The sequence below is a fragment of the Emys orbicularis genome, chromosome 2 (assembly GCF_028017835.1).
Source record: "Emys orbicularis isolate rEmyOrb1 chromosome 2, rEmyOrb1.hap1, whole genome shotgun sequence".
Taxonomy (NCBI): domain Eukaryota; kingdom Metazoa; phylum Chordata; order Testudines; family Emydidae; genus Emys; species Emys orbicularis.
This window is the reverse complement of record NC_088684.1, coordinates 39,262,820-39,286,253: the sequence shown is the minus strand read 5'-3', so window position 1 is coordinate 39,286,253 and position 23,434 is coordinate 39,262,820. Positions and strand designations below refer to the sequence as shown.

The window sequence follows — 23,434 nt, the reverse complement described above, 5'->3', positions numbered from 1 at the left end:
TGGTGGCAGCATTATTCATGTGCTAACTTGTATTTATGATGGCTAAGCAGGTGGCCAGCAGTGATTACTGGTATCATTAGTATTTCATTTATTTATAGCTATTATTTATTTTTTAAATAAAAACTTGAAACATGCAAATTAAGCTCATAGCTTGCCCAAGCAACCACATATTCTTATACTATTATCCTCATCCTCCCTCCTGCCAGCCCTTCTGTTTGTTACTCCTACTTGGGACTGTCTTTAGTGTGTGTGTTCATACAGTGCCTGGCACAATTGGGCCCCAATCCTGACTGAGGTCTCCAGTGGTTACTGCAATATGGTATGAATGATAAATAATAATAATCATTGATCATATTAACTGATCACAGCAGCCTTCCCCCCTCTCTGCAGCCTGTATGTAGGGGCCAGGCATTGTCATTATCATAAGAAAGGCCATATTGGGTCAGACCAAAGGTCCATCTAGCCCAGCATCCTGTCTTCTGACCAGTGGCTAATGCCAGATGCCCCAGAGGGAATGAACAGAACAGTAATCACCAAGTGATCCATCCCCTGTTGCCCATTCCCAGCTTCTGGTAAACAGAGGCTAGGGATACCATCCCTGCCCATCCTGGCTAATAGTCACTGATGGACCTATCCTCCATGAATTTATCTAGTTCTTTTTTGAACCCTGTTATAGTCTTGGCCTTCACAACATCCTCTAGCAAACAGTTCCACAGATTGACTGTACTTTGTGTGAAGAAATACTTCCTTTTTGTTTGTTTTAAACCTGCTGCCTATTAATTTTATTTGGTGACCCCTAGTTCTTGTGTTATGAGGAGTAAATAACACTTCCCTATTTTCTCTTTCCACACCATTCATGATTTTATAGACCTCTATCATATCCCCCCTTAATCGTCTCTTTTCCAAGCTGAAAAGTCCCGGTCTTATTAATCTTTCCTCATACAGAAGCTGTTCTATACCCCTAATCATTTTTGTTGCCCTTTTCTGAACCTTTTCCAATTCCAATATATCTTTTTTGAGATGGGGTGACCACATCTGCATGCAAGATGTGAGTGAACCATGGATTTATATAGAGGCAACATGATATTTTCTGCCTTATTATCTATCCCTTTCTTTATGATTCCCAACATTCTGTTCGCTTTTTTGACTGCAGTTGCACACTGAGTGGATGTTTTCAGAGAACTATCCACAATGACTCCAAGATCTCTTTCTTGAGTGGGAACAGCTAATTTAGCCCCCATCATTTTATATGTATAGTTGGGATTATGTTTTCCAATGTGCATTACTTTGCATTTATCAACATTGAATTTCATCTGCCATTTTGTTGCCCAGTCACCCAGTTTTGTGAGATCCCTTTGTAGCTCTCCACAGTCTGCTTTGGACTTCACTGTCTTGAGTAGTTTTGTATCATCTGCAAATTTTGCTGCCTCACTGTTTACCCCTTTTTCCAGATCACTTATGAATATGTTGAATACGACTGGTCCCGTTACAGACCTCTGGGGGACACCACTATTTACCTCTCTCCATTCTGAAAACTGACCATTTATTCCTACCCTTTGTTTCCTATGTTTTAACCAGTTACCGATCCATGAGAGGACTTTCCCTCTTATCCCATGACAACTCACTTTACCTAAGAGCCTTTGGTGAGGGTCAAAGGCTTGTCAAAGGCTTTCTGAAAATCTAAGTACACTATATCCACTGTGTCCCCCTTGTTCACATGCTTGTTGACCCCCCACAAAGAATTCTAGTAGATTGGTGAGGCATGATTTTCCTTTACAAAAACCATGTTGACTCTTCCCTAACAAATTAGTCCTTGTGCTCTCCTGAACGCAGGCATGACTTACTTACTTCTAGTACTTTGGTGTAGCTCCATTAAAGTCAATAGAGCTATGCTGATCTACTGCAGCAGAGGATCTGGCCTAAAGGAGACATGACTAGTTTGGGAGAACCAGAGGATGATGACAACTCAGATTGCATCTTTTCTGAACACTTACCCTTTGTAAACTTGTGTACATATTGTATATAAAATAGTATTTTCTTTATTTACAATGGGTAATACTACTGGAATGCCTCTATAACCTGAATAAACATTTTAAGAATGCCCACTGTGTTTTGTAAAGCACAGTGCACATCAGTGCTCAACATAATAAATATTTTGGACATGAGTTAATTGACAATATCCCTGTAAAGGTCAATATCATTCTATAGTGTATATAAGCACAAAGGAATGTGGGTATGAAATTCTCAATTAATTTAAAATATTTTCTCTAAGGAATGGAGGAGGATCTGCATGGAGGAAAGAACAATAAAGCAGTGAAGTGGGTGGCATTGATCTTGACAGTAAATTGCATCAAGGCACTATAGTTAAAAGTCTCATGAAGTATGTTAATTGATATATACTTTTAAATCTGCATGATACTCCCCTGCTCACATTATAGCACCATACCTTATATTTCTGAACCTCTTGCCAGAAGAGCACTCCGTTCTCCAGTAAATCTCCTTTCAAAGACACAAAGCGCTGAAACTGTAATGCTGTTACTGGATTCAGCAGCCCTTTACGGAACATGATTATTTCTCTAGATGAAGAAACCCACTTATTGTCCACATGCTGTCAAAAGGGAAAAAATGCACTGAATAAACTGTTTCAAAAAGCAATAACAAAAACATTAGTTAGGGTAAACTGTCTGATTCTTATCTTTGCACTGACCCTAACTTTCAGTAGTTTATGACAGGGATACAATAGAACTTGGCAATCTTTCTTTCTTTCTTTCTTTGTGTGGTTGGTTGGTACAACATTTTTTGGAAAGGATGGATGAGAGAGGAAATGGAAACAGCCATTGCTATTAATTATGGCAACAAGCTATGTTTTAGGGAACAGTTTGAGTTTTGTACAAACAAACAACAGCAACAAAGAGAAAGGAACAGACAAACCACATTGCTAAAAACTCCAAAATGCTTTTGACATGGACCTCACTAACAAAACCAGTTTTGAAAAGTGTTGCCATGATCACCAACAGAAGCTGGAGAGTTTGCTGTTTCTGGAATGAATTCTACAAATAGTAAAATGTGATTTAAAGTCATCAAGACATTTTGGGAATCTTCATGCTTCAAAATAGACAGTGAAACAGAACGCATGAAAGAGTGAGTGAAAAGTAAAGCCAGAGGGGGTAGAGAAAGAAAGACAATTTATACAGAAGTTCATTTGACATGAAGTTTAGAATGGAAATCAACCCTCAGTCCTTCTTTACTGAGCTCACAATTCTCATGCTTTGCTATTATTCCTTGAACAGTAAGCCAAGCAATTCCTCGCTGTTATCAGATGAATGACTGAAAACTACCCTATAACATCAGTATACAATCCATGAGGACCTAAAGGGAGGGAGTCATGTCCAATGGCTAGCAAGCAAGGGGTACAGGAATATTTGTTGTTGCAGATAGCCTTGGAAATGTAACATGAGAGCTAGAGCTGAAAGTCTGTCAATGGTTTCTCCTAACAGTAAAATAAAATCACAGGTTATACATAGTCCCATGCTACAGTCACCTAGCCTAACTTTTGGGCACTGTGGGAACTATGACAAGCCCCTCAATGTTTCGGAAAGCCACAGACAGAATCAGGGCTGGGAATGCTGCCTAGGCTGCGACTGGTGATGTTAGTGCAATTGCAAGCTCCCTCCTGGCTGCCAGCCATCTGGGTGCCGTTGAGTTGGTTCCTCTGCTGAGCAGCCAGCGTGTCTTCTGGCCACCAAGAGGGCAGTTCAATAGAATCAGAGGGAGCACAGTTTAGTGAACTAAGGACAGCACTGAGAGCAAGGGACTTTCACTTGCTAATATTGTATCTGATACAGACTCTGACTTTCTGCCTAAGTTTTCCCATCTGTAGACTGTTGATGTTACTATTATGGGCTGTGCTTGATTTTCTAGTTAAATAACTGTATAAAAACCCCAGAGCAAACAGGAGAAAAAAAAATAACCCCAACTCATCAGGATGATGAGTAGCTTCAACTCTTTTGACACCTCTGCTCATGAGGTTTTGTTAGCTTAACTGCAGCCATAACAAGGATGGTTGGGGCTGCTCCTGGGACTGGCTTCATCGTAACACTGATGAGCACTCAGAGTTAGTGGGGCAATTGCTCCTCCACCCTGAAGTTCTGCAAGATTCCAGCTTGTCACCCCTCGTTTAACCTGTGTATGAGGTTCTAGGAGGGTTAGTAAGGAAGCAAGGACTGTGGTGCTTTACATGCACTGATGATACCCCTCTGTATTTCTCCATGCCTTCTGACCTGTCCAAAACTGCTACATCGACCTAAGTTACGCTACTCCAGCTACGTCAATAATGTAGCTGGAGTCAACGTAACTTAGGTCAACTTACTGCAGTGTCTTCACTGTGCTGAGTCGATGGGAGACACTTTCCGGTTGACTTATCTTACTCTTCTCAGGGAGCTGGAGTACCGGAGTCGACTGGAGAGTGCTCTGCTGTCGATTTATCAGGTTTTCACCAGACCTGCTAAATCGACACCCGCTGTGAAAACAAGCCCTCAGTGTCTGGGGAGACGGGCCATGGCTGAGGGCAATCTGGGTGAGTCTTAGTCCAGATAAGACTGAGGGGATACATAGATTTTTAAGGCCAGAGAGGACTATTACGATCACTTAGCCTGATCTCCTATATAACACAGACCAAATGATGTTGGTTGGGGGAAGGAACTGGAAAATATGGCAGGAGTAATATCAACCCCTCAGACTGAGATGATGTGCTCATCTCTGGCTGACTGGATTCACAGTCTGGACTTCTGGTTTGCCCCTCAACTGCTACTAGAATATTTAGGACAGCAGTAGCTAAACTGGCTTTTTCTCATCCTCAGCTCAGAAGGAGGTTGCAACCATCTCTTCTGGATGCCGACTTTGTGACCACCCTCCATGCTGTTGTCACCTAAGGGCTGAGATACCATATTGCATTCCTCATGCAGTAGCTATACACAATCCACAGCACAAGCAGCTGGGCTATACTTCTCTTGCAGTGGAGATGGGTAGTGGCAACCCAAAAATCAACTTGCTTCAAGAGAAAATGAGTTAAATTTGACTCAAAAGAATCGTCTTACTATAGTCCTCCCTCAAATGCTAAAGCTGCTTCCATTCAGAGTGGTGTGATCACTGTGATCAGGAATTGGTTAAGTGTCGGGAGATGGGAGTGAAAAAATAATCAAATGCATCCTGCTTATATGATGAGATGTGACAAAAGCACAGCCCTAAGTGAGATGCTGCAAATAATTATTTCCCTAAACACAGGTACCAGTGAAAACCCAGTTAACAGAACCCACCTGCACTTTGGATTTCTTTCTATCTAGTGGTTTGCAGCAGTAATGGTGACCTGGTCTCTAGTCTGAATTCAACAGACAATAAAATTTAGACTGAATAAATGTATACAACTTGCATGTTGGCAACCACAAAGAGTTCACTGCTCTTCAAGGGGGAAAAAACTGGCAAATGTCTCCTGAAATGTCATATGACTGAGGTTTAAGATGTTTAAAATCGATATTATCTTAGCGCTGTAAGGTTAAAATACAATTCTAAATGAAACAGATACTGTGTGATATGATTAAACTTGCCCATTCTGCTGCATACTTCACATTCTCTTTTGTGTCTGCATGTAATCCACTCTCAATAATAAATAAACTACCAGATGCTGGAATGAACAGCTTGTCCCAATAAGTCCACTGCATGGGAAATACAGATGAATGTGCATTAAAGATCCAATACCAATTATGAGTCTCAGAGGAGTTCAGACTGCTGCACAATCCCTGGGGAGAGACTTGAATTGCTCCAGAGCGACCCCTCTGGCCAGTGCAAGTATTGTTGGAAGTCCCATCCAGTTGGCGGCCAAATTAACCACTAATGTCAGCAAGTACAACTCCATTGAAGTCAATGTAATTACACCCACTGATGCCAGCAGTGAACTTGGGCCTAGATATGTAAAGCAGGGAAACAATGAAGAAATCTCCAGGCTTCAACAGGGAAAAGAGACATAACATACTTTACTTGCCTTCCAGGACCCAATCTTCTTCTCATTTCTCTGGATTAGGAGATCTTCAGCTATGTCCCTTATCTGTGGCTGAACACAAGATTATCAGTATGTTCATATGCCAAGTACTAAACTCTTCTTGTTTAATGTGCAGGCTATAATGGGTTTGGATATAAAATGCTCCCAGTTTTTAAGTCATCTGCTTCGGAAAAAGTAGACTTGATCAGGCAGCCCCTTTGCAGCCAAAACACCCACCTAAATCCAGGGAAGATTGTCTGAATAAGAGCTGCATGGTCAAACCCAGCATGTTTGGTCACCCTGAATTATGAAGATGGATGGAGAATGTCATCTGGTTTCACTTCCACTAAATAAACTCTAAAGCAGCTGTTCTCAACCAGATTCTAAAGCCCCGAGCCCAGCGTCTCCTGTGGGGCTGAAGCTGGGAGTGGAGCCTGGGGCTAAAGCCCTAACCCTGGCGCCCTCCATGGGGCTGAAGTCAGGAACAGAATTGCGGGACTGAAAGCAAGCCCTGGCGCCCCCACAGGGCTGAAACCAGGAGTGGAGCCACAGGTAGTCCTGAGCCCCAGCACCCCCTGTGGGTCTGAAGCCAGGAGCAGAGCCACGGGGCTGAAGCCCAGAGCCTCAGCACCTGAAACCGGGTGCAGAGCTATGAGGCAAAAGCCCCAAGCTGTCCCCCCTCCCACGGCTGAAACCCCAGCCCCCCCCCCCCCCAACCCGGGGCTGAAGTCCCGAGACCAGAGCCCCCTCCCCACCATGGCTGAAGCCCTGAGCCCCTCAGGGCTAAAGCTCTGAGGCTCCCCACACCTGATGGCTGAAGCCAGGAGACCTGAAACCCCCGCCCCCCACTGGGCCCTGGAGTTTTTATAGTATGTTGGGGGGCGGAGGGCTCAGAAAGAAACAGGTTGAGAATCCCTGCTTTAAAGGGCCTTCTCATCCCCTCACTTTGTGGTAAGATAGGGGACATAGTAAGGAAACATAAATGGAGATTAAAAAAAAAGACCAAAAGCCCCTATGATTGTTACAAATCAGTCTTGCAAATAAAATAATTTGGCTTACTTAAAAACCTACAAAATACAGATTTGTGAAAAGTGTCCAGTGCTCTAAATCAACAAATAGAGAGATGGACGATCCAATCTGCCCACATTTTTGTAAGCCCTTTGAACCCTCTTTATGTTAAAAAAGAATTAAATCTAAGTTACATGTCTGATTTGAATGAATTCAATGCCTGGTTGGAAATGGCAGGTTTTTCCTCAATCAGTACAATACAAACTCTCCGTTCAGTTTGTGTGTGTGTTTGCTAAAAACAGGATTTTTTGCTAGTCTCAGCAGCAGTGTAATTCCTCCTACCCCCACATAGATCCCATCTTAGCTACACTGCCATAAAAGTCAGTGAGGTGGAAGCTATGCCCATAGCAAAAAAGCTAATGTATGATGTGCCAGCAGGAGCAAAGCTCTCCCTACTCTGAACACTCATGTGTAATTTAACTGATCATTCTTTAATGTAACCAGTCAGAAGCCAGGCCTGTAGCCAGCCAGTCTTCCCACTTGGCAGCTCTGTAGGAGGCCTGGAGTAACTCCTGTAGGCGATACAGCTTCAGGTGGGAGGACATGGGCAGCGTGAGAAACAGGAGTAGCAGAGTGTGGGAAGCCAGCTCATTTGCTTGTGCTCTTGTCTCCCTGAGCATCTCTGCAATTCTTTTCTGTGGAGCTGGATTTCTTCTGGGTGTGACTATGTGCGGGGTATAGAGGGTGAACTCTGCTGCAAAGATCCAACTTTTCCCCACATTGGCTGTCTGTGAAGGCAGCATCAACTGCCTTCTTCAGCTTCAGTGGCTAACGAGGCCATCAGCAGGATTGGGCTATTAGAGGAAAAAACCTCATCCACAGGCATCAGCTTAACACTGCAAGCTGTATGCACAAGTCACTTCCCTTCAGTTTAAATTCAACATGAGCTATGATTGACTGTCATTTTTCTGCATCATCTTACTCTAACAGTAAGCTACATCTCAGCATGAAAACAGTACTGGGATGGGCCATATTTGAAACATTACCTTTGTTTTTCTACGTGCCCCAGATTGTTCTTTTGCCAGGAACAATGGCAGCCACTTTTTTTCTAGCCTCATCTGGACGTATTTTTGAATTTCTAGCAGAACTGCTGAGGAAAGTCGATCATGAAGTATGTGTCCCCAGCCTCCACCTGACTGCATTAGCTAAACAATCCAAATACAACAACAGGTTAGAGAAGCTCTTTTGTGTATGGGCAAAAGTCACTTATTCCTTGTGACAGATGCAATGCTATGGAACCATGGAATATTCAAAGACTATTGTGTTAGCTTCATAAATATTAAGTGTATCTTTATGGGCTGGCGTGTGACTGCATTCCTGGCTAAATGGGTCAGATAAGGAATGGTTCCTGCAGGAACTAAAGTTAATGGGAGAAATTAATGCAAATTCCCAATAACGAAACAATGCAGGTAGCAAGTCTTTTTCAAGTTTCAACCCCTGAGGAATAGCCTAGACTGGCCTGACCTGGTTCAAAGGCCTTGGCGCACAAATGATTTGAAACTGTATAAAATACCTTCCCTGAGTTGAGGAGGGTCTCACACACATCCCCCAAAAACTGACAGGCAGGATGCCGTGTCCAGCAGAATCAGGCCCTGCAAGAATGTGTTAGACCTATCTGAGTCTGCAAGTGGGAGATGGAAGACCCACCTGGTAAGGTAGGCATACGTATAAGCTGTTTAATATTTTTTAAGATGTGTTTTCTCTGAAATTCTTTTGTCACTGAATAACACTGTCATTGCCCCAGAGAAAGTATAAACTGCAGGTGCTGATGTGAAGTCAGATCTGCTGAGGCAATCAGAGTGAATTGCAGGAGCAATGCACTTAAACACAAGCATATCTTTAACCAAAGCATGCTTAACCAAGGATCACATGTAATTTTCATAAAATGGAGCAGATTGCAGTTGGTCCTATCACAGAGAGGTATGGTCCACAGAGACTACAGGTTGCAGCATAAAGTCCTCCATCCTGATCTAAGCAAATGTCACAAGCATCAAGCTAGAACACAACACTACATGCTTTAGACATGCTGTTACCTACAGTTGGCTTTACCTCCATACTAAAGATGAGAGCCAGAACAGACCACTTTGGCTTAAAGCCACTTTTTGAATGCTTCTTTCTGAGCTATACTGTGCATTACTGGGCTGAAGCCTAGTGAGATCTGAGCCAAGGGGTGTAAATTAATTAGGCACTGGGGAACTTTTGAGGATGAGAGAGCTTATACCAAAGGGATGGAGTACACCTTATCCAAAATGGAACCAGACTGCTGGAGTGGGAATTGACAAGATTTTAGGAGGTTTGTTTAAATGCAGAACTGAGGAAAAGCTGATGAGTGCTGAGGAGCACTTAGGTTAGACACAGGTATCTGCTAGGGATACCAAAAATACAAAAGTAAATTGAAATTAAATAATCTGTTAGAAAAATAAACTGGGTATGTATCAAGTGGCAACTAATTAAAATGGACGCCTCTCAGTCAACACAAAGTTCTGCTGGAATACATACATGTATTTGCATAATTGTTATTGTGGCGATTTTGGGAATCTGCAGACAGCTGATGAATTCTATTTGAAGCTGGAGTCTCTATGTGTATCTGGGTCAGACTGCAAACTCCATTTTGAATGTGGGGCTTATTTGCCTTATCTTCTGTCTTTTGCCTCATATTGAATTAACACCCACAAGAGGTGGCAGGAGACATTCTTGCACCTGGCACTGGGCTAACAATAGAGGGTTGTTGAACTCTGGTGATCATCCATTTAAATGGCGTACCTGTGGACAAAGATGGCTACTGCCCAGGGCAAACCAGTTTTTCCATGTCTGAGCTCCTGGTGGGGGGAGGGAGTAAACAGTCAACAGCTCACCTGGTGAGGGACTTTGATTACCTGACAAAGAGGACTGGAAATTATAATATAAAAGGTCTGTGGAAGCAGACAGGTCTCTCAACAGCCACTGTAGAGAGCAAAAGGGCTTTGTCTGAAGGGGTCAGAGAGAGACTCAGTTTTCAGAGGAGAAGCCATATGCAGAAGAAGAATCCTGGACACCCAAGATGACTCTGACTTAAGCCCAAAGAACATTCAAGATTGGTGAGTAAACTGAGGCAGGGAAATGTGTAAAGGCATTTTATTGATTTGTCTAGAACTGTATAATTCTTTAGCTATCTATAGTAAAGAGTGATTACTTTTGGAACCTTTCAAGGTCTGTTTCAGAGTGGTAGCCGTGTTAGTCTGTATCAGCAAAAACAACAAGGAGTCCTTGTGACACCTTAGAGACTAACAAATTTATTTGGGCATAAGCTTTCGTGGGCTAGAACCCACTTCATCAGATGCATGGAGTGGAAAATACATGCATCTGATGAAGTGGGTTCTAGCCCACGAAAGCTTATGCCCAAATAAATGTGTTAGTCTCTAAGGCCTGGTCTACACTAGGCTTTTATGTCGAATTTAGCGCCGTTACATCGAATTAACCCTGCACCCGTCCACACCACGAAGCTATTTAGTTCGACATAGAGCTCTCTTAAATTCGACTTCTGTACTCCTCCAAAACGAGAGGAGTAGCGCTAAATTCGAAATGGCCATATCGAATTAGGCTAGGTGTGGATGGAAATCGACGGTAATAGCTCCGGGAGCTATCCCACAGTGCACCACTCTGTTGACGCTCTGGACAGCAGTCCGAGCTCGGATGCTCTGATCAGCCACACAGGAAAAGCCCCGGGAAAATTTGAATTCCTTTTCCTGTCTGAGCACTTTGAATCTCATTCCCTGTTTGGACAGCGTGGCGAGCTCAGCAGCACTGGCAACGATGCAGAGCTCTCCAGCAGAGATGGCCATGCAATCTAATAGAAGGAGGGCCCCAGCATGGACTGATCGGGAAGTCTTGGATCTCATCGCTGTGTGGGGCGATGAGTCCGTGCTTTCAGAGCTGCGCTCCAAAAGACGGAATGCAAAGATCTACGAGAAGATCTCTAAAGCCATGGCAGAGAGAGGATACAGCCGGGATGCAACGCAGTGCCGCGTGAAAATCAAGGAGCTGAGACAAGGCTACCAAAAAACCAAAGAGGCAAACGGACGCTCCGGATCCCATCCCCACACATCCCGTTTCTACGAGGCACTGCATTCCATCCTAGGTGCGGCCGCCACCACTACCCCACCACTGACCGTGGACTCTGAGGATGGGATATTGTCCGCGGCAGGTTCCTCGTCGGACATGTTAGCGGACGGGGAAGATGAAGAAGGAGATGAGGAGGACGAGGCAGTCGACAGCGCTGGCACCGCTGATTTCCCCGACAGCCAGGAGCTCTTCATCACCCTTACCGAGATCCCCTACCAACCGTCCCCATCCCTTACCCCGGAGACAGAATCAGGGGAAGGATCAAGCAGTGAGTGCTTTAAATATCTAAACATTTATTTTTACAAGAACTGGAATATTTATAATATTAACAATGGCTGTTTATTAAAGTGCTTAAACATGTAAACAATTATCTGCAAAAAAACTGGAATATTTACAATCGTAACAAAGGGTTTTTCATGATTTGTCTGCCTTAGGCTCTTCACAATTTAGTCCCAAGTATTTAAAATTTTTTTTACAATGTCCGGTAAGTCATGATTATGCTGCCCAAGACGCTCCACTCTTTAGTCCCAGTGCACCTACGCGAAAATCCGGTCAATATGGCCGGGGATGGAGGCGAAATCCTCATAGGAGAACTCCTCGTAGGTCTCATGAAGGTACATTTCCAGCCTGTTCATCAGGTTCCTGGGTAGGGCGATCTTAGTGGGCCCTCCGTGGTAGGACACGTTACCGCGCCACAACACCATCAGATAGTCTGGTATCATCGCCCTGCAGAGCATAGCGGCAAACGGCCCTGGTTTCTGAAGGCTTTCTCGAAACATCCTTTCCCTCTGGGACTCCGAGATCCTCAGCAGGGTGATGTCGCTCATTACGCCCTGCTTTGAATTAGGGAGGGGAATGTTAGTATTGGGACTGCTTTACAGCCACGCGGTGGAGGGAGAGGGGCAGCATACAGGGATCTTTCCCTGGAACAGCCGCGAGGGGGTGGGACAGGGGCATAGTTCATGCTGTCCTGATTGCTGGCAGCAGAGACTGGCATTGCTTTCAATGTGAAAGGAGGCCAGTGCTACTAGTACAGTTTTAAGCAGCCAGAAGTCTACGGCTTACCATGATTGCACGCTACAGAAGTTCAGGTGTCCTGCCACGCTTCTCAGATAACTGCAAGACCACTGCAGGACCCCAGGCACTGAAGGCGATGGCCGAAAATTCGACCTTGTCCTGAGTGCGCATGTGAGAGGTGCAGTGCATGGTCTTGTTCACAGAGAAAGACTAGGTTCTTTGTACACAACTTCATTTATCTGTCTCAGGAATTCACTCCATTTTTCCCATTCACACAGACACATCTGCGACTGTCTCCCAACCCAGCCTGTCAGCACACTCCCAGAGGCTAGCGCAGATTAGGAGGAGGAAGAAGAAGACGCGGGAGGACATGTTCTCAGAACTAATGAGCTGCTCCCGAGCCCAGGCAGCCCAGCAGACACAGTGGAGGGAGAACTTGTCACAAATGCACCGAGCAGTCATGGAACGGGAGGAGAGGTGGCGTCAGGAGGACCAGCAGGCTACTGAAAAGCTGCTTGGACTTCTGAGGGAGCAAACGGACACGCTCCGGCGCCTTGTGGATGTTCTGCAAGACCGGAGGCAGGAGGACAGAGCCCCGCTGCGGTCTATCTCTAACCGCCCTCCCCCGCCACCAAGTCCCACACCCCCCTCACCCAAAGTACAAAGAAGGAGGGGCGGCAAGGGCCGTTAAAACTTTCAGTCAACCCCTGCAGACTGCTCTAGCACTAGAAGGCTCTCATTCCCCAAAATTTTAAAAGTCCTTTCCTACACACCTCACAGAAGCCCCCGTGCAAGTTTCAACCCCCACGTTTCATGTCTGGTTCATAATAAAATATTCGTTTCTGTTAATTACTGTTTCCATGATTTTATTTTGGAGGAGAGTCTGTCTGAACGAGGGGAAGGGGCATGGTAATTGGACAGGACAGTCACCTTTACCAGGGTACAGAGGCGGGGTCAGGTCCAGGATCAGGACACATACCCAGTGCAGTGACTAGTGACCCTGTTCAATCTGGGAGGTGGTTTTCGTGTTCTGGGGGGGGGGGGGGGTTGCTCTGTGACTTTGTGGCGGGGGAGGGCAGTTACAGATCTAATGCATCACAGAGCCCCGCAGCAGGGGAGCTGTAACCCTCCTCCCCCTGCCAGACAGTCACATAGCCGACACATACACGCTGTCCCGCCCAGGAGGGCTGGCAGGCTCTGTTGAAACAACCAGTCCACCACTGCGGAACCCGTCATTCCTGGAGTTTAGAAGCATCATTTGCATCACAACAGTAAACCCGCACCCCGCCACAGTCTGCGTCCCAGGTTTAAAACATTCCCGCGAAAACAGTAATAAAGACAACGGTGTTCATTAACAAAACAGAACAGATTTTATTTTTTGGGAAGGGGGTGAAGGGGGTATGTAACTGGAGAGGATAGTCAACGGTAACTGGGTAAAGAAACGGTGGCAAGTTCAGGTTCTGAGTCCACAAACTTAAAATTCACTGGTGACCCTGCTCAGTCTGGAAACTGTCTTTCAAAGCCTCCCGGATGCACAGTGCGTCCCGCTGGGCTCTTCTAATCTCCCGGCTGTCTGGCTGGGAGTAATCAGCAGCCAGGCGATTTGCCTCAACCTCCCACCCCACCATAAAGGTCTCCCCCTTGCTCTCACAGAGATTGTGGAGCACACAGCAAGCTGCAATAACAATGGGGATATTGGTTTCGCTGAGATCACAGCGAGTCAGTAAGCTTCTCCATCTCCCCTTGAGACGGCCAAAAGCACACTCCACCACCATTCTGCACTTGCTGAGCCGGTAGTTGAACAGTTCTTTTTCTGTGTCCAGGGCGCCAGTATAGGGCTTCATGAGCCAGGGCATTAGCGGGTATGCTGGGTCCCCGAGGATCACTGTAGGCATCTCCACATCCCCAAGAGTTATTTTGTGGTCCGGGAAGTAAATACCTTCCTGCAGCCTTCTAAACAGACCAGAGTTCCTGAACACGCGAGCGTCATGAACCTTGCCCGGCCATCCAACGTTGATGTTAGTAAAACGTCCCTTATGGTCCACCAGTGCTTGCAGCACCATTGAAAAGTAGCCCTTTCGGTTGATGTACTGGCTGGCCTGGTGGTCCGGTCCCAGGATAGGGATGTGAGTCCCATCTATAGCCCCACCGCAGTTTGGGAATCCCATCGCGGCGAAGCCATCTATGATGGCCTGCGCGTTTCCCAGGGTCACTACCTTTGACAGCAGTACCTTCACGATTGCCTTGGCTACTTGCATCACAACAACCCCCACGGTAGACTTGCCCACGCCAAACTGGTTCGCGACTGACCGGTAGCTGTCCGGCGTTGCAAGCTTCCAGAGGGCTATGGCCACTCGCTTCTGGACAGTCAGGGCTGCTCGCATCCGGGTGTCCTTGCGCTTCAGGGCAGGGGACAGCAACTCACAAAGTTCGAGGAAAGTCCCCTTCCGCATGCGAAAGTTTCGCAGCCACTGGGATTCATCCCAGACCTGAAGCACTATGCGGTCCCACCAGTCCGTGCTTGTTTCACGGGCCCAGAATCGCCGTTCCACAGTATCCACAAGACCCATTGCCACCGTGATGTCCTCGGCACTGGGTGTCGTGGTTTCAGACAGGCGTGTGCTACTCTCGGAGTTCAGGTCCTGACCCCGGTGCCGTAGCCTCCTCGCCTGATTTCTCTCTATCTGCCTCAGTGAAAGGTCGATGATGAGCTGCGATGCGTTGACAACGGCCACAACTGCAGCGATGGTCACAGCGGGATCCATGCTCGCAGTGCTGTGGCGTCCGCGCTGTCACTGACCAGAAAAGTGCGCGAACTGATTTCCCGCCGGCGCTTTCAGGGAGGGAGGGCGGGAGTGACGGTTGGATGACGACAGTTACCCAAAAGCACCCTCGACACATTTTTTTACCCAGAAGGCAATGGCGGCTCGACCCAGAATTCCAATGGGCAGCGGGGACTGCGGGAACTGTGGGATAGCTGCCCACAGTGCACCGCTTCCAATGTCGACGCTTGCCCCGTTAGTGTGGACTGACAAAGTCGAATTACTGTCCTTAGTGTGGACACACACGTTCGACTTTGTAATATCGATTCCACATATTCGATTTAACTAAAATCGAACTACTCTCGTAGTGTAGACATACCCTAAGGTATCACAAGGACTCCTCGTTGTTTTTTCAAGGTCGGTGTGTCTGTCTGCTTCCACCATCACGAGTCCCTAAGGAGGTGAACTGTAAACTTGAGGGCCCACAAAGTGGATCTCTGGGCAAGGGTGTGTGTAAGCAACTGGGGTGTCTATGGGGGCTCAGCACTGGTCCTGGGGACCTCGGGCAGCTGGACCCTGAAGTCCTATTTATGCAAAGGGGTAACAGACAGAGAGCTTGCCCAGAAAATGTGCCAGAGAGGCTCAAAGAGATGGTGGAGGAGCCTATTCAGACTCAGGAAACTTAAAGCCTTTATGCCCAGTATGTGGGACCCAACCACAGCAGCTTGGAGCATGTCCAGCAGGGGGAGCTCTGCCAGAACTGTGACAGCTATGTATAAATATTGTTTTATATACTGATACCTGGTCTTGTTGTTCTTTTGTAGCTGGACTATTGGGTCCAAAGAAGTATTTTTTATTTAGGTACTTGTTTTTAATATCTTTAGATTTTTCCTCTCTTTTTTCTTTTTCCTTGTGGAGCATCCTTCTGAATTGTTCAATGTCTATCCAGCACATGAGATCCATGCTACAAACAAATCAACGAGAATATTCTTCATTATTCCATGTTGATGTCATTTTCATCAGAATTCTAACAAGTTATTATTTTAATTACAATTAACAGAAGTGGAATCAAGTGTCCAGATCTTGCATGCTATATCGGGGGATATACTTTTTGCCTCAGTTGTTCCCTACTAGATGAGAAATAAGCTAACATGAGAATGAGTATGCCACTTGTTCAACACTCAGATGTAGAAGGGGAATGCCTTTAAATTTCAGTCTACAGTAGACCAGACCAAATAATTTATTTGATGAATTTGTCTCTTGTGCTCTTTTTGAATCATCTGTTAATAAATTCCTATTTCCTCAAATATTTTATTATCCACATTAAAAGATGAATAATTTCTACATAAAATTCCTGGTCTGTAAATTGCTCGTAATCAGTTCAATATGAGTATTTGATATTAAAAATTCCAGCTTTTTAATGGGATAATCTTGATTGGACACATAGGTTACGATGATACTGGTTTTGTTCCTTAATTGGAGAAGAGAAATATTTAGAATACTCACATTTCCAAGTTCACTTTCTATGATTATTCTCTATTAAAATTTGGTGTTTCTGTGAACATTCCTGACAGTAAACTTGTTTGCTAGAATATTTGCAGAAAGTGAAACATGCAGAGGCAGATCCAGCCAAACCACTTCAATTTCTTGTTCTAATAAATATTTGCAGACTTTTATTTCACTTTTTGAGGTATTAGCTCATGGGTAAAATTTACAAAAGTATCTAATTGATTTAAAAACTGAAGTCCCATTTTCAAGTCTCTTGGGTACTTTGGAGTTTAAGTCCTACTAGGACTTACTCTCCTAAGTAGAGCTAGTTGGAAAAATTCTAACAACGTTTCATTGGAATTTGCCGATTTGTCCAAATTGGAATGTATAACGGAGACAGTTCAGTTTCCAAAAAGTTCAGCTGGAACACTGCCTCGTTTTCTAGCAGTTCACCCACCCAGTTCCTTGGCAGCCCACTATACAGACTGCCTCAGAGTTGGGGATCACAGAGCTTCCAGGGTCTGCGGCTATGGGGCAGCTTGCTAGGTAGACTTCCTCAGAGCCAGGGGCCCTAAAGCTTCCAGAACAAAACCATAATTTAAAATCTCAAAATCCTCCATGAAACGGAATGTCTTTTCTCCACAAAGCTCTACTCCTGTCACTTAGGCACTTTTGACTCTTTTGCTCCATGCTAGTCTATAATTATATTACTGTTTACCCTGGACCAGTAGACAACACCATCAGCATTAGTTTAGGGCTGGGGTGGGCAAACTACGGCCCGGGGGCCACATCCAGCCCTTCAGATGTTTTAATCTGGCCCTCAAGTTCCCGCTGGGGAGTGGGGTCCGGAGCTTGCCCTGCTCTGCGTGGCTCCTGGAAGCAGCGGCATGTCCCCCCTCCAGCTCCTATGTGTAGCGGCAGCCAGGGGGCTCTGCACACTGTCCCCACCCCAAGCACCGCCCACGCAGCTCCCATTGGACAGGAACTGCGGCCAGTGGGAGCTACCGGGGCAGTGCCTGCAGACAGGGCAGTGCACAGAGCGGCCTGGCCACACCTCCATGTAGGAGCCGGAGGGGGGACATGCGGCTGCTTGAGGTAAGCGCTGCCTGGAGCCTACACCCCTGACCCCCTCCTGCACCCCAACACCCTGCCCTAGCCCTGATCCCCCTCCTGCCCTCTGAGCCTCTCAGTCCCAGCCCAGAGCACCCTCCTACACCCCCAACCCCGCATCCCCAGCCCCACCCCAGAGCCCGCACCACCAGCTGGAGCCCTCACCCCCCCACACACACCCCTGCCCCAGTCCAGAGCCCCCTCCCACACCTTGAACTCATTTCTGGCCCCACCCCAGAGCCCTCAACCCCTCCTGCACCCCAACCCCCAATTTTGTGAGCATTCATGGCCCGCCATACAATTTCCATACCCAGATGTGTCCCTTGGGCCAAAAAATTTGCCCACCCCTGGTTTAGGGGAACCTAATTTAAAGAAACAGATGAGTGTAAAAAGGGATTGGAAGGCTGAAAAAGGAAATATTTTTAACTATTTTGAGCAGTTACTTAAGAACTGAGTACTTCTGCAATTTTCTGGAATGTTAAAAATATGGGGACTAATGTGGGAAGATATAGGGAAGTTAGGGACAAAACTCACATTTACTTCTGTTGAAACTTCTGCTTAAATCTTTATTTTACATATGTAGGCTCAAATTTTGAAAATTGTGTGTGTGCATAAATTACACATGCAGTTACTGTGATGATGTACTTAACTATGTTAACTACATGAACCAAAACTGCAGTTGCTTACACACTTGTGATAGCTGTGTGCCCAAATTCTGTGTGTACATATTTGTAATTCTGAGCCTTCAATTTGAAAAAAAAATAGGTTCAAATTGTGCTACCAAAAGCAAGTTTTATTCATTATAGATCAAATTCTGTGTTGGTGCATGCCTTGAAATGGCCGTGGGACACATGCAGGCAGAATTTGACCACAAATGATTTCATAACAGGAGATTTATTCCTAACAAACAGCTGAGACTGCCATTCTGATGTCTGAACAAAATTCTCATTTTAGTGCATACATATCATTCTCAAAAAAATGGATAGATTGCAATCCTGTAACCCTTACATAGCCAAAACTCCCATAAAAGACAATGGGCATTTTGAGTGCAGAAATGACTGAAGAACAACGAACATACACTGCAGAATGCTCTTCAAGAAAGAGTCGGAACTGTTCTAACTCCAGTCCATTGCGGATCAGGTCATGAAGGCTACAACCTCTGTATTCCTCAGGGACTTCAGTTAAGAGCTGTGCTTCTCTGAGAACATCAGGCTGAGGTAGGGGACTGACTTCAGGAGCAACACTCTAACAGAAGAAACAATTTCAATTATATAAAGAAATCTTCTGCATCTATAACCTGGACAATCTAGTAATCCTCCATTAATTCATTAATCCCTCTTTATTGTTTTTAATTCCTTCTCTTCTGTTGTTGCTAATTGCTGCCATGCAGTCACTTTTTCTCCTGTTACAGGAAACAATGCTCTGTCATGACCAAGCAGACAAGAAATGATGCTGCTACACAGAAATTATTACCATTGCTGAAGTGGAGCAGAATCTGTCTTGATATAAAAACTTTCCCGATTCCTAAGGAAATAAGCTGCATATATCACTAAGGTATGTTATCGGCTTTATTTTAAACATATTGGGCCAGATTCTATCCTTAAATAAACCAGTCACTTAACTGAAATCAAGGGATTTCCTCAATATTTAGGGTCCAATCCACCTCCCACTGAAGTCAGTCGAAGTCAGACCATTGACTTCAATGGAGGTTGGATCAGGCCCAAATACTAATGTAACTGAGAGCAGAATTGGAACCATAATTAAAACAATGATGGCTGTCAAGCATTCATTTGAAAATTAATACTAGTCAACAGCACTGTTAGTCCATCAAACCTGCTCACAGTCTCCTTTCATTGCTGATACATAAAGTGTTAAGCCTCTCAGATAGAAATCAAGTTTGTTTTTGTTAGTAGGTGCTTGTCTTACCTCATCCTTCTTGGAAACACTCTCTTGATGCAAAGCCTGTAGCTTTCTAAAGTACACCGAGTCCAGCTGTCGACTTTCTTCCACCAGCTCCACCTAATAAAAATAATATCTTATGTCATCCCCACAGTACATATTATAGAAAGATGGAGAGCTGAGCAGGCAACTTGCCAATGACAGTGGGTAGAAAAGAAACACCCTTGCCAATAACGAGACAGATGTTTAGAAGAAGAAAAAATCACTGCAAGTTGCATCCCTATGAGAGCCACTGAGAAGCAGCAATCCAGTTCTTAGAACTATAGCACTCACTAGGAAATGATGCTCACCACCAATTTTGAAACATGAGCACCTCAATAGAGAATCCAACTAATAAATATGAAAGCTATAAGACAACTATTCTGTGCTCTTTCTGTTTTGTTCCATATTGTGTCAGTTGGTGGCTTTAGACTGTAAATTGTTCAGGGCAAGGACTTGAGTGGTATTTTTTAATCTGTGTAACATCATGCACATATATGGTGCTTAACAACAACAGTAATCTTGCATTTGTATGCTCAGATCAGCAATTAGGTGCATAAGTAACTGTTTTGTGCACCTATGTATTAGTTGGAATATTCAAATGTGGCAATTGGACATTTATCAAACTTGGACCTACATGTTGTAGTGGTGCAGTAATCCATCACAGACAGACTTCCCTCACCATGGTCTTAATTATGCAAGAGCTTATATGAAAAAGAAAAGACAATATTTCCAAATTAACATCTATCTAGACACTAATATCATACTCAGCATCGTATATCTGAATGTCCACAGGCCATAATCTAACTCTGTTCTACTGCTGCACAACCCTTTTTTGTTTCTTCGTTGTTGTTGGGTTTTTTTTGAGAAATAATATGTATTTTTAAAACAAGCAGGAAAATAATTTCAGACCATTTTGTACAAAGATTAAATCAGAGAATTGATAGAAGTGGGATGAGACGCCACAATGAAAAAGGTTTGATTTGGTGTTTGGGTTTTTATAAAAGATATTTTGACCATGCCTCAAATGTATGATTTAAGCCTCTCCTTTATTGCTGGTTGAAATATCTTGTTTTCTATGGAATAAATGTACCTGTTCTGGGTTGCCAAGCAAGTGGGGAAAGAGGACACAGGGAGTCTCCTCTCCCTAAACAAGTAGCAAAGCTGGATCTTTCCTAGAAGGAGAACTAAGTTACTGAACAGTGCATTGCATTAAGAGGGCATAGTCCGAGAGGAGCAGCACAGGGCTTTCCAGAGCATGTGCTGTTCTGTCCACCCTAAGGAATATGTCTTCTCATTTTTGCGGGACCCAACAGGCTCAGGCCCTATATTTTTTTACGCATCTGCCCAGGTCTCTTCTGTTATTAGAGTATTGTCAGTTGAAAAGTTTATGCACAACCATACAAGAGCAAAGCAAAGTACCACCTGTGCTGAAAGGGTGATAAAAGTTTCTCATTATATCACTAACAGAGACATTGTAGGCTACATGCATGAAATTAATATAAAGCAATCATAGAAGGTTTTAGATTTGTCACTAGACAAGATTAAAACGATATGTTAAAAGAATGTTCAGAAAATGTCATCCCTCTAATAATAAAACATATTAAGAATTATGCTTTACAGTGAAACCACTTGGTCAGAGGAGCTGCTATTCTCAGTATATGTGAAGTGTTACTAATGTTTGCAAAAGGTGTAATGCTTAGTATAACATTAGTCTGGCAAAGTCTAAATGGAATTTCATACTAATGAATGGGTTGGCCATTACAGCGTTGTTTTTGTGGATACAGACTAACACGGCTACCCTTATGATACACCTCTACCCCGATATAACGTGACCCGATATAACACGAATTCGGATATAACGCGGTAAAGCAGTGCTCCGGGGGGGCGGGGCTGCGCACTCCGGCGGATCAAAGCAAGTTTGATATAACGCGGCTTCACCTACAACACGGTAAGATTTTTTGGCTCCCGAGGACAGCGTTATATCGGGGTAGAGGTGTACTTGACAGCATATTCTGTAGATCACTAAGAATGTAGTTGAAATATCTTTCTTGTGACAAAGCTTGGAAAGAGAAGAGATTATGGCATAAAATGTACGTCACGGCAAAATTCTGTTCTCAGGCCTGTCAGTCCTCAACCTTGATATCCTGGTCTCCCGATATGTGTGGCATGCTCATAGCTGTTCATGCATGTAGAGCAGAGGTGGGCAAACTACCGTGTGGCCCGCGGGACCGTCCTGCCCAGTCCTTGAGCTCCTGTCTGGGGAGGCTAGCCCCCGGCCCCTCCCCTGCTGACCCCACTCCCCCGCAGCCTCAGCTTGCCGTGCCACCAGCGCTCTGGGTGGCGGGGCTGTGAGCTCCTTCTGGGCAGCGCAGCTGTGGGGCTGGCTCCGGCTGGGTGGCGCGGCTGTCAGTCCTGGTGCTCTGAGCGATATGGTAAGGGGGCGGGGAGCGGGGGAGGGGGGGTTGGATAAGGGGCAGGGGTTTCCGGGGGGCAGTCAGGGGACAGGGAGCAGGGGGCGGTTGGATAGGCTTGGGAGTCCCGGGGGGCCTGTCAGGGAGTGGGGGTCTGGATAGGGATCGGGGCAGTCAGGGAACAGGGAGCAGGCGGGGTTGGATGGGGGTGGGAGTTCTGAGGGGGGGAGTCAGGGGGCGCATAGGGGGCGGGGGCCAGGCTGTTTGGGGAGGCACAGCCTTCCCTACCTGGCCCTCCATACAGTTTCGGAACCCCGATGTGGCCCTCAGGCCAAAAAGTTTGCCCACCCCGATGTAGAGAGAATATAATAATAATAATAATTAATAATACTTTGCACTGCTATAGTGATTTCCAATAAAAGATCTCAAAGTGCTTTACAAATATTAACAAATATACCCTCATCGATGGAGGTGTTATTATGTAATTCTCTTTTCTTTACATATAAGAAAAGAAAGCCACTTAACCCAAGGTCATAGTGAAACTACTAAGATCAGAACCCAGGTTTCCAGATTCCCATTCCCGTTAAACGTATCTCTGTCCCACCTCACCTAATCCACAGATATACTTTATGAATCTGAGAGCAGAACTTTGTCCTAATTTTTGTAACCGCTTGTGAGCAGTTGCATTTCCCAACATACTATTAAACAAAGTCCACATACAGAATACAGTCAGAACACACAGCCTTGCCTAATTACTTCTTGTTCTGATTTTTTTGTAAGAAGCAAAATTGGAATTTCCAACTTTCTCTTCTGGCTTTGCTGCTCTTATAGTTTCTCCCTCAGGATTGCTCAGCCCTTACTTTAGATCCTCTGTCTAGAGAGCCACTCCCACCTCATATCTGGATGGGACACTGGGCAACCTGCCTCAGTAAGCCTGCAGAATACACTTAATTCTTTCACAGCAGGCTCACCACCTGCTTACATGGTAGGGTGTTTCAGGCAAACACTGCTTGTCTGTTGTACAATATTTCCTCTTATTCTAAGCATTAGCCACAACTTAATTCTAAGCACTAAGACATGTTTGATGCAGTTAGTCTTGACTTAGGGTCATTATAATGACACTCTGACAACACTGCTTATTATCTCTTTATGGTAAAAAAATGACTCCTTGGCCACTCATGCTAAGTAAAATCATAGGTGTGGCTTTTAGTCAATGGTGTGATTATGAGGTAGCACAGAGCACACCATCCCATAGTGAAAGCCTGTCCCTCAGGAAGTTACATTCCCTCCCAGAGCAGAGTGATCCAGTTCATTAGAGAACAGTGCAGGTTGCATCTTCAGAATGGTGTAGCCTGCCCACAATGTGTCCTACTCATCCCATGGGTCAGTGCAGAGGGGAACTGCGGCTATGGCCCCATTTTTTCCCTTATGAGGAACACTGAGGGAGCAGTACCTGCACTCACTCAAGCCCAGTGACTTGAATGGGGATGATCAAGGGACAG

General features: G+C 45.1%; 1 protein-coding gene across 1 annotated transcript in view; it reads right to left on the bottom strand.

Moving 5' to 3' along the window:
* Positions 1-23,434, bottom strand: part of RGS22 (regulator of G protein signaling 22) — a 112,181-nt gene that overhangs the window by 11,805 nt on the left and 76,942 nt on the right. Inside the window, exons 17-22 of the mRNA XM_065398291.1 lie at positions 19,507-19,599; positions 18,659-18,825; positions 15,784-15,946; positions 8,089-8,247; positions 6,038-6,106; positions 2,447-2,608 (exon numbers count right to left, since the gene is read on the bottom strand). Of these exons, the coding sequence (XP_065254363.1) occupies positions 2,447-2,608; positions 6,038-6,106; positions 8,089-8,247; positions 15,784-15,946; positions 18,659-18,825; positions 19,507-19,599 (813 nt within the window). The remainder of the gene's footprint in view (positions 1-2,446; positions 2,609-6,037; positions 6,107-8,088; positions 8,248-15,783; positions 15,947-18,658; positions 18,826-19,506; positions 19,600-23,434) is intronic.